General features: G+C 59.8%; 1 protein-coding gene across 1 annotated transcript; it reads left to right on the top strand.

Annotated features, from left to right (window-relative positions):
- The first annotated feature begins 2250 nt into the window (after positions 1–2250).
- Positions 2251–8722, top strand: NPTXR (neuronal pentraxin receptor). The gene is made up of 5 exons (XM_068666395.1): positions 2251–3023; positions 6010–6232; positions 6378–6622; positions 6998–7177; positions 7276–8722. The coding sequence occupies exons 1-5, from the start codon at positions 2454–2456 to the stop codon at positions 7498–7500; spliced, it is 1443 nt and encodes a 480-aa protein (XP_068522496.1). The 5' UTR covers positions 2251–2453; the 3' UTR covers positions 7501–8722.
- The last annotated feature ends 2561 nt before the right edge of the window (positions 8723–11283 follow it).

Here is an 11283-nt window from a genome sequence, read left to right as displayed (position 1 = left end):
GCGAAAGGCGCTGTTCTTGGTCTGCCCGTGGGAGACCAGGCTGTCTCCGGCAGCTCTTCTGAAGGGGCACGGTCAGCACGAGCCCCTGCAGAGCCAGCTCCCAGCAGAGCCCCGGCTCTCGCGGCTTTGTTCTGAGCTTTGTGGGGCTCTGGCTTTGCCCTGGTATTTAGGGCCTGAGGCTGCCCCCCCGGCAGAGCAGAGGCAGGTAGGTTCTCCTCGGCTGGTAGGTGGCCGAAGGGGCCATCCTGCTGCGGACGTGGCCTTAGGTCAAGTTCTCAAACAGAATAAAAAATAAATAAAAATTGGCCGTGATGACTCGTCTTAGGAAGAAGTCATCGTACCCGTGCCCCCCTTCTTGCCCCCGTTAGCTTGGTTTGCTGTCCTCCCCTCCTTCCCCCTCTCCCCCGCCGTGAAGCCTTGTTTGCTCCTCGAGAACGGAGGACTCTCTCTCTCTTACTTTGGGATTTTTTGGTTTCGTTTCTTTCCCTTTTGGGTAGAAAGTCATCCAGTGGTGGTGGAGGACAGGGGCCTGCCTCATCTGTTTCTTCCTTTCACCTTCCCCGGTGCCAAGCTTAGGCTCGAATCCTGCAGGATCCTGCAACTCTTCCAACGCCGAGCAGGCGGAGGTGGCCCCACTGAGCTCTGTGGTACTCGGGTGCTTCAGCTCCTGCCCGCGCTTGAGTTTTGGCAGCACCAGAGCCTTGCTCCTTCTCTTAGAGAAGGGCAGAACGAACTCCTAGAGTGCTGGTGGCTCTGGTGCACCCCATCTGTCCCTTCATTTCCCCCTCACTTGGCATACAGAGTGAAGGCGGTCATTATTTTTTTTTTTTAATTTAAAACAAACCTAAATATGTATCTTGTAATTTTTTTTTTTTATTTTGAAAAAAAAAAAATGCATTTAAGAATTGTGCACGGATGAATTGTATATCTATATATTTTTTTTTTGTCTTGCAATTTTCATTTTAAATAGTGTTTGCTTTTGTTCTGTTTTGTTTTGTTTTTTTCTTTTTTTTTTTTTTGGTGTTTTGTTTTGTTTTTAATCCAGTTCCCAGCTGGCTAAACTCTGTCTAGAGCGGATGGGTGGGAGGCACAGCCGCCGGAGGGGCGATTGAATCGCCCCTTCCCCTGGCGCTTCCCGCAAAGAAAAAACTGGTTTGCTCCAGGTTTTGGGGGTGGGGGTTGTGCTAATTACTCTTGTATTCTTGTACATTTTGTTCTTTCTGCTGCTCTTGAATATTGTATCAATGCCAGAAATGGGGAGTTAAAAAAGAAAAAAAAAAAAAAAAAAAAAAAGGAAAAAAAAAATTAACCCCAATAAATTGTTACATTCCAAATGTGGTCGTTGTTCTTGGGGAGGGGGTGGGATGGGGCCTGGGGGGGAGGTGGGATGGGGGCAGCGGGGAAGGATGCTCTGTTCTGAGCTGCGATGGGGAAAGGGGGTGGTTTGGGGCAACGAGGGCTGGAAGGGGAGAACCATGGGGAGAACCACGGCGACTTCGCACTTTCTGGGTAGTTTCTAGGCACAGCCAGTGCCTGGCACCCTCTGAGGCGACCATTGACCCCAAATTCCCTTCATACTACTGTTCCCTGATGTGACTTGGGTCTTGTCCAGAGGGTGCCAACTTGGGGAACATCTCCAGCATCCACAGCTCACGAAGCCCCGGGGCTGCCCTCTCCAGAAATGTTGTGTTTTTAGCAGGGATCGCTGCTTGCCAAAGCAGAGCACGGCCAAAGATTTCGTGCTGCTTGTGCCAGGCTCACCTCAACCCCACTGAATGCCAAAAAACACAACAGTGGGGGCATCCTGGGGCAGCCCTTTTGCCTCCTAAGTCGTCTCAGCCACGTTTTTTTGGAGCAGGAAGAAGGATGGAGAGGTGGGTGCCAGGCTGGATGGGACACACGGACATCGGTGAGGTCGTGCCTGAGCGTGCCGGCTCAGACAGCCCTAATTATGGGGTGGGATGACAGGAGATGCGTTTATTGGGATGGGAGACCTGAAAATAAAGGCAGCCAGGCTGGAAGGAGGTTGTTGTGCCGCGCAGCCCTTGTGGATCCCTGGGCGAGACGGGATGGAGGCTTGGCAGGGGCAGGATGCTCACCTGAGCATCACCCCCTTCCCAAACCCATTTATCCCATTTTTTCCCCATTTTTTCTCCGTGCTGCTTTTTGGGGGGGGGCTTCGGGGCTCGGAGCCGCCCCGGGGCGGGCCGGGGGGGGGCGTGCGGCACCGCCCGGCGCATATAAAGGCGGCGCCACGGGGCCCCGGCGCCGGTGCTGCTGCCATCCATCCATCCACCCGTGTCTGTCCGTCCATCCGCCCATCCATCGGCTGCCTCCGGGCTGTCCGTCTGTCCGTCCATCCCTCCGGCTCCCGTTTTCTCGCCGTCCTCGGGCCCCGCGCCCCCCACGCCGCTGCCACCCTGAAGTTTCTGGCCGTGCTGCTGGCGGCGGGCATGCTGGCTTTCCTGGGGGCCATCATCTGCATCATCGCCAGCGTCCACCCTGCCGGCACCGCCGCCTCTTCCTCTCCCCCTTCCTCCTCCTCCTCCTCCGACAATGACTCGGCCGCCGCCGCCCTGCTCCCCCCGGCCGATAAGGGGCTGGGGGCCCTGCACGGCCCCGCCGAGGCTTTGGCCAGCGCCGGTCCTCGGCTCCCCGGTTCTCCCCCTCCTCTTTTCAGCCGCTTCGTCTGCACCCCGCTGAGCGCCGAGTGCCCCGCGGCCACCGGCCCGGGGACCACCGGCCCCGAGGAGCTGCTGGCCCTGCGCAGCGCCGCGGCGCAGCTCCGCCGCACGGCGCTGGAGCAAAAAGAAAGGATCCGCATGGACCAGGAGACAATCCGGGAGCTCACCGGCAAGCTGAGCCGCTGCGAAGGGGGGTTCCGGGCACCCCAAGCCCCCGCCGCAGGGCTGCGGGCAGCCCCCAAGCCCGGCACCATGGGGCATCCCCCCGCCGAGCCGCCCGCTGTCAGGGAGCTGGAGGAAGCGGTGCGAGCTCTCCAGGACCGCATCGAGCGCATCGAGGTGCGGGGAGAGGGCTCGGGGGGGCGGGGGAAGGCTGGGGGGGAGCCCAGGCTGGGCACGCGTGGAGGTGGGATGGTTTGGGTCTGTGGTTGGGAGGGAGCGCAATTAGGGGAGGGCGGTGGATAGGGCGCAGGAGAGCCCCCAGGTGCTGCGGGGACACCCCCAAGGTGCACCAGGGTCAGAGCCACCTGCGAGCCCTCGGCTGCCCCATCTTCCCATTCGGGTCCCCATCGCTTTCCCTACTGATCCCCAGGCCCCCTCGGGGCAGAGCGGATGGTTTCGGGGTTGGTTTTGCCCCTCTGCCCCCTCTTACAGCAGCAGGCCACAGGCAGGGGAAGAAGGCATTTTTGGGACTTGCTGCCCATCCTCCTCATCCCCAGCAGCGAAGCCCACCTGCCCTTAATTCCCCACAAAGCACCCACCCCAGGGAAGGGTTCGCACGAGCGGGGTCCCGCAGGCTATAGGGGGGCTCTGGCTCACCCACATCCACACGTGCCCAAGGAGCACGCGATATTTGGGGGACCCAGCCCGATAGGATGCTGTGCGGCACCTCGAGGACACCCAAAATTCCCGCTGGGGTTCCCTGGAAGGGGGAAGGAGGGAGAGGGGATCCTGGTTGAGCTCAGTTTGGGGAGCAGGGTGAAGCAAATCGCCCTGGGGAGGTGATTTCTGTGGTTTTGTCAACAAGCCTTGATGCTGGATGCTTTGAGGGCTGGCAGATCATCGATATAACCTGGGCCCTGTAAGATGTAAGATTTATCGATACAAAACCTATTCAGTCATTTGATTCTTGGTTTGCCCCAGGGGAAGCGGGGCAGGCTCCGTGCCCCCATGGGTGAGGGGATGGGTGGGGACATCGGGGAGCCCTCCCTGACCCTGTCTCACCAAGGAGCGTCGTCTGTTTCTCTCCCTAATGCCTCCCGAAAGCCTTTCTCGGTGTTTTTCCTCTGGGCACAGCGTGGCTGGCCTTTTTCCTCCCCTTTTCCTTTCCCCCCCCTCGCTCTCCGCACGCCGGGACGCATCTCCCTGGCACGCCGAGCCGGGGAGCCAGATGCTCCTTTTTCCAGGCTTTTAATTACTGCTGCAAATTGAAACGGAGAGAGCTTCGGGAGGGAGGAGGACGGCTCCTCGGAGGGGCACGGCCTGGAGATGGAGGAGCCGGCTGCACAGCCAGGGGCACCCAAGGGATCAGAGCCCTGAACGAGGCTCGGGGGCGATGGAAACGCGCCGTGAGCTTTTCCCATGGTGGTACCCTGGGGTGCACCCTGCTCGGGGTCCCACGGTGGGCATCGTCCCTCGTCCCTGCCCTCCTCGTCTCGTCAGCCGAGGTGAGCGGGGCACAAGGGGAAGCCCCGGGGAGCAGATTTGCTGATGCATTAGTAAATTACGGCCCTGAGCTCCTTACATAAATGAAAGTGCATTTGCCCAACAATGACTCCAGGCTGAGCAAGTGCGTGCCGGGCCCCGCCGCCCCCCCCCTAAACCCCCCGCCAGCCGCTGACATTTAACGTGATTAATATTACCTGGCAGCACTCAATCTCCTCGCCCGGCTCCGGTGGCCAAAAAAACGCCGAGCGAGCCTCCCCCGCACCCGCTGCCCACTCGCGGCGGCAGATGGGAAGCTGGGCGCCCACCGAACAGCCGGGGAGGAGGCGCTCCCCTCCCCGAAAGCCGCCGGTAAATAACAGCTGCACGGCTGTAATTAATAGTTTGGTGAATAATTCGGGAGAGGAAAAAAAAAAAAAAAGAGCTGGGAGAGATGCGGGGGGTGATTTTTAAGGAGAGGCAGCCCAACGGGACAGGAGGGCACGCGAGGAGATGCCACGGAGTGAGAGAAGTGAGAAAGCCACAGGAAGAAAAGTTGAAGAGAGGGGGGGGAAATAAAAAAAGCCGGCGCTCAGCCCATGTTGAGTAATGTAGGGCAGGCTATCGGGGGCTAGCAGGAGCGACAGGAGCGCCCAGTCTTTTCTTTTTTGGTGCTGAGCAGATGGAGCTGGGCGTGCGGCGGGGAGGCAGGCGTCCAGCCCCCGGCTCCAGCAGTCGCAGCCTGCAGGCACGGCACAGGGGAGCACGCACAGGGCCCTGACTAACGTGTACCCATGGCACTGCTCCCTGCCTAACCCCTCTGTGTTATGGGGACCAGAGGCAGGATGCTCTTTGCCGGGTGCTTTTCCCTCCTGGGAGGGGTTTTTCTCTCCGCAGGGGCATCCCGGAGAAAGCCGTGTGCCCGCTGCTTGGGGCTGGCGCCTGCTCTCTGCCCACCCTCCCCTTTGGTTTTGCTTCTCCGCTTTGGTTTCCTCAGCAAAACCTGCGGAGGTCTTGCCCCGGCAGTCCCTGCTGGAGGCTTTTCCCGAGCCCGGAGCTTCGCTGGCTCTTGGCAGCATCTCCTCGCTTCCAGCCTCAGCGTGTTCCCTCCTGCTCCGGCTCCACTTGCGCTCACGCCAACACCACCTTCCGCTCTTCCTCTCCCTGCTGCTTTCCCCCTGCCGTTCCCATCCGTGGCGGCCTCATCCAGCACGGCCAAGCCTGGCTTTCCTCCAGCCAGGGCAGCTCGGCGGGGCGGGGGTGTCACCGTGTCCCCACGGGACAGGTCACAGCCACCGACCCGGTTCCTCCGTGGCACCGCTTACAGGTGTCCCGGAGGCTGGGGCCGTGCCAGCAGATGGGTGAGGCTGGCTTTACGCCGTCGGGGGGCTACCTGCCTGACCCGGCACGCGTGCACGCGCCCACGCAGGGGCTGAGCCGGGCTAAGAGGATTTCAGCCCCGGGACACGACGCTACGGCACCGGCCGTGCTGAAACAGCAAAGCAAGCAGCGGGATGGCGCGAGCACCCGGCCTTGCTTTGCCCCTAAAGCAGCCAAAACCGAGGTGGCCTTGTTGTAATGATGACGGTGATGGGGATGAAGCTCTTGGAGAAGCCCCCGGGGTCGTGCATTTAACCTTTTTGTGCTGACACCCTGTTGACTTCTCTCCCCCCGAGCGCAGCAGGAGCTGCCGGCCCGCGCCAACGGCTCGGTGCCCACCGCCCCGGCGCTCGCCCGCGATGCGCTGCACACCAAGATGGAGCAGCTGGAGGAGCAGCTCCTCTCCAAGATCCTGACCCTGCAGAAGGAGCGGCAGGCCGCCAACAGCGACCGCAGCCAGCAGCAGCACGACATCGAGAAGGAGCTCAACTCCCTGCAGAGCCGGGTGGCCGAGCTGGAGCACGGTGAGTCCTGCCCGACGGGGAACCAGGCGGCGTGGGGTGATGCCAACCCCGAGATGCACCTCCAGGGGAGCCCCGGGATGGGTGTCCCCACCCCAAGAGCAGCTCCTGACCCTCCTTTTCTCTCCTCCCCATCCCTAACATTCAGGATCTCCAGGCTACAGCCCTCCTGACGCCTTCAAGGTGACCATCCCGGTGCAGAACAACTACATGTACGCCCGCATGAAGAAGAGCCTGCCGGAGCTCTACGCCTTCACCATCTGCATGTGGCTGAAGTCCAAGGCCCTGGCGGGGCTCGGCACCCCTTTCTCTTACTCCGTCCCCAGCCAAGCCAACGAGATCGTGCTGCTGGAGTGGGGCACCAACCCCCTGGAGCTGCTCATCAATGACAAGGTCAGCCCAGATGGAGCGGGACAGGAGGGAAGCGCCTTCCCTCGTCCCCTTCCCTCCATCTCTTGGTGCTCCCAAGGGTCCCATGGGCATCACCGGGTCTGGTCCCCATTCCTTGTGCTTGCACCACCTTGGCCTGGAGGAATGCAGAGCTGGGATCGGCATGGGGGGCCATGAGGAGGAAGAGATGGGAGGAAGGGTTGTGGAGGAGGAGGATGGGGAGGACGGCTCTACGGGGTGGCTTTTCAGGGGGAGAAGCAGCAGATCTGGATGCCTGCAGGATTTGGGGTGCTGCCCAAGGAGGGATGGGGAGCCTGGGGGATCCAGGGATCCACCAGCAGCCCCGCCGAGTGCCGAGCTCTCGCTTTCCACCCAAAGGTCGCCCAGCTGCCGCTGAGCCTGAAGGACAAGGCCTGGCACCACATCTGCGTGGCGTGGACCACCCGGGACGGCAAGTGGTCGGCGTACCAGGACGGCGAGCAGCGGGGCGCTGGCGAGAACCTGGCCTCGTGGCACGCCATCAAGCCCCAGGGTGTCATCATCCTGGGCCAGGAGCAGGTACCCTCCGGCCCGTGGTGCACGGGGCTTTGATTAATAGGGTCGGGGGGTGCTTCTTCGCTGGCTAACCTGACCTCCATCCCCATCCCCATCCCCAGGACACGCTGGGTGGCCGCTTCGACGCCACGCAGGCCTTCGTGGGGGAGCTGGCGCAGTTCGGTGTGTGGGACCACATGCTGGCCCCGGCGGAGATCCTGGCCTTGGCCAACTGCACCTCCCGCCTGCAGGGCAACGTCATCCAGTGGGACGACCAGGCCGTGGAGGTCTTCGGGGGGGCCACCAAGGCCGCCTTCACCGCCTGTGAGGAGGGGAGGAAGGCGTGAGCGGCCCGCGGACAGCAGGAAAAGCCCCTTTGTCCCCTCCCCGACCAGCGGGCCCCGCCACCACCTCCACCACCACAACGGGGCCGTGCTCTGTGCCCCCATGGCAGCGTCCCGGGGGGGCCCCTTGGCACGGCTCACCCCCCCCGGCATGCTGTCCCCTCCCCACCTTGCCCTCTTTCTGGGCCGTGCCATACGCTGGCTGTTGTGTCTATGGGGCCTGGGGGAGCTGGGAGCGGGGCACCCCCCTTCACCCGTTTATTTTTATCGCCCCGATATTTGGGTTTGTGAGCCCGGGCTCCCACGGGGCCCCGAGATGTTTGCTGGGAGCCATCAGCATCCTCCCCTCTTCCCCTTCAGCTCTGCTCCGGTCGAGTGTGCCAGGCCCCGTAGGCCCCCCATGGGTGAAAGGAGCCCTGTGGGGGTCTATTTATTTTATTTATTTTATCTATTTATCTATTTATTTATTTATTTTTAAGCATTCCCCATGCCAAGGCCCCAATGCCCACACGGAGGGCAGGGGAAGAGGGGCAGAGCCTCGTCCCCATGCACCCGATCCTATTTGGGGTGCAAAAGGGAACGGAGCACAAGCAAGGAAAAGGGACATGGGGACAGTATTCCCTGCCATCCCCCCCTTTCCCCCCAGCATTTTGGGCACTGAGCTGCTCGCAGGGGGGGTGCTGGCCTCAGCTGTGCCTCGGTCCCCTGTTTTGAGCTGGTTGGGGACAGGGACACGGGTGGCATGGGGCTGGGATGAAGAGAGCCGCTGGCTTTGGGGCCAGAGTGGGGCTGGGAGGGGGTTTTCCCCCGTGGGGTGCCTGCAGGTGCGATGTTTCCACGCGTGTGGTCACCGGTGTCTCGATGTGTGCGTGCGTGTGTGTGTGTGCCAGGGGATGAGGGGTATTTTGGGGGGGGGGGGTTCATGGTCGCTCGTGTGATGTCCAGCTTCCAGTGCTCCCCCAACCCCATAAAAAAGTCCCACTTTGCACCTTCGGCACCAGCTGCCCCCCTGCTGCGGCTCGGGGACAAGGGGGGCAGAGGGGCCAGCCTGCCGGGGAGGGGGGGACGCGGTGGGGACACAGCGCAGCCCCTGTGCCAAGTGGGAAACACTGTGATCTTGGTGTCCCCCCCGCCTTGCTCGCTCGCTTGCGCGTGGCCGTGTCGTGTCGGGACGTTTCCTTTTGTAACGCTGGCTGTGGACAATAAACGTGGTGTTTCTGTCGGAGCCTCCTGTGGGGTGCCGTGGGGGGATTGGTGGGCTGCTTGCGGTCGAAAAAGAAGGGAAAATCCCCCAGGAAAAATCCCCCCCATCCTCCAGGATGCTGGATGTCCACCAGGAGGGAGATGGAAAACCCCTACCAAAAGGTCACCGGCACCAAAACTCACCTGAAGCTACGTCCCCACAACCTTGGGGACACTTCAGCAGCATGGGGGGCACGGGAAGGCTGGCTCTAATTTGCCCAGGCATTTTAAAGGCTTACGGCAAACTCTTCCCTATAAGGCTCTTAAGGAAACGAAGTCATTATGGAGAGATTAGAAACTGGTTGAGAGACGGGAATCAAGAGCAGGAATAAATATTTGATTTCCCTCCTGGGAGAGGCGAGCCCCAGCCCTGCCGCTTTGCGGCTGCGTGTTCCACATCTGGGTGGAAAAAAAGAGCAGGAAGGTACAATTTTTGGTTGTCTGAGCCCTGCGAGAACCAAAAACCTGCTCCAGGGCTTAAAAGGCTGGTTGGTTGGAGGAGACGGTAGGAGGTAACAAATCGATGGCGCTGCTGGCTGGAAGGAGTAATTGCAGTGACTTACAGATATCGGCAGCTTCTAAATTAAACATAACCACTCAGGAAAAGACCCGAGCCTCTCTAAGGACAGCAGCCTGTTGAAAAACAACGCTTTGTGCACCGAGGCAGGGGAAAATAAAACCGTTCTTGGGAGGGCTAAAGGAGGAGACGTTCAACAGCTGTGCTGAGAGCGTGCTGTGGCCATGATACGTGCCTTGGGCACTGCGCAGTGTCCGGATACCTCTTCCCAAAAGAGACAGGAAAAAAAAATAATTATAAATAAATAAAAGAGAAATTAAAGATGTAGAAGGAGCAGAGGTGCTTTGCTAAACTGTGACGCTCACTGCAGTGAGGTTTCCAGCAGACCAAGAGCTTAGCCAGGCTCAAAACAAGCCTCCCCCCAAAGGACTTCGCTGTGCAGAGAACGAGATCACCAGGGCAAACACAGTGGCTGGAAACCCTCCCACCTGAGGGCTGAGCCTATTAATTATGAGGTTTGAGAAGAAAACGCTGAAATTTCTACGCTGGGGGTTGGGATACCTCAAGTGGGGCTCGCGGGTTGTGTCCCTCTGTGCCGTGCCAACCTCCATCCCCCTTAGACCCAGCCAAGGTGGGTTGCACGTGTCCCCAGCAGGTGACGGAACAAAAAGCCCTACAACCTGCCCTGTCCTAGCAATGGGAGGCTGCCTTAATTGCTTCCCCGTGCTTCTGCGTCCTGCAGGGAGCCTGCTCCACTCGCTCCTGCGGGCAGGAAGCTCAATGGGGCTCGTGCAGTGCTCCAGCAGGTCGCTGCTGCTGCCGCGACTTCATTTACAGGTGGGCACCCGGCCACTCGGGGTGGAAAATACCCCCCATAAACCTGCCTCGTCAGCCTAAGATGGCGTTGAGTGGCTTTGATCCTGCAAAGGCACAGCCCACGGCAGCCCTGCTCCCCGTGGCTCGGACACGAAGCTGCCCACGTTTTCCTAAGCCAGCAGAGATGGGAAGGGGCCCACCTGATGCTCTCCCCATATCCCTGCATCGCAACCACGAGGAGCACGGAGCTCCTCACCTCAGCCCCTCTGCAGCTTGGGTTTGGCTTTTTGTGTCAGCTTTAACCTGCCGCTGAATTATCCCTACGAACAGTGTCTACATTTCCCTTGGGAAGCATTCCCCACGGACCCACATGGATCAAACCCAAAGCGTGTTTAATTGAAGGCAGAATCGCAGGCGCTCTCACGCGCAGCCGCTGACGGACACACACACGCACGCAAGCGGCGGCTCTCGCCGACTTGCTGCTTCGTAGCAAAAGTGGGTGAACTACACAGGGATTAAAGCATTAAAAAAAAAAAAAAAAAAAAAGAGAAAAATGCAGAAAGAATACGGTGCTTGAAAGCACTGTATCCCTGGAGAGATTAGAGTAGCTGCCTGGAGATAAAGTAATGATGGAAAGATCTTCTTCCTCGCAGAGATTCTGCTCCTAATTATCTCCTTTCAAAAAAAAAAAGGAAGAAAAAGAGAGAGAAAAAGGATGATCTCCCAGCTTTTATCTCTCTCTTGACAATTTTAGTGCTGTGCCTGCCTCGTTGCGAGAGGCCAGTAGAAAAGGGGAAGGAGACGGAACCGGCACCAACCCCACAAGCGGGACTGCGGCGGTGAAAGCAAAGGGGACGGGAGGCAGCGTTTGCTTCCTGACAGCGGCAGCGGGGAAGGCAGACGGGAAGACAAACGATCACTGCAGCACTGTCCTCCCAGCACCGGCCGCTGCTGCTTTTCCAGGAAACAGCCCCAGGCTCTGCTCGGATTTGCGGGGACGTGGGTGAGCAGGGCAGCCGGCCACCCTACAGCTGTAGGGGCGAGCCTGGAGATTGGGGTGCGGGGAGAGGAGAGCACCCAGCTTCTTCCTCGTCTGCTTTTTTCCATCTTAGAGGAAATCAGTCACTTTTTTTGGCAGGCGGGGGTGAGGACATTTCAAACACACGCCAGCCACGAGTCTGCACGAACGTGAGCAGCCCCCCATGAGCAGA

Source organism: Anas acuta, chromosome 1 (genome assembly GCF_963932015.1).
Source record: "Anas acuta chromosome 1, bAnaAcu1.1, whole genome shotgun sequence".
Taxonomy (NCBI): Eukaryota; Metazoa; Chordata; class Aves; order Anseriformes; family Anatidae; genus Anas; species Anas acuta.
The sequence above is the reverse complement of the archived record's forward strand: the minus strand, read 5'-3'. Positions and strand labels throughout refer to the sequence as shown.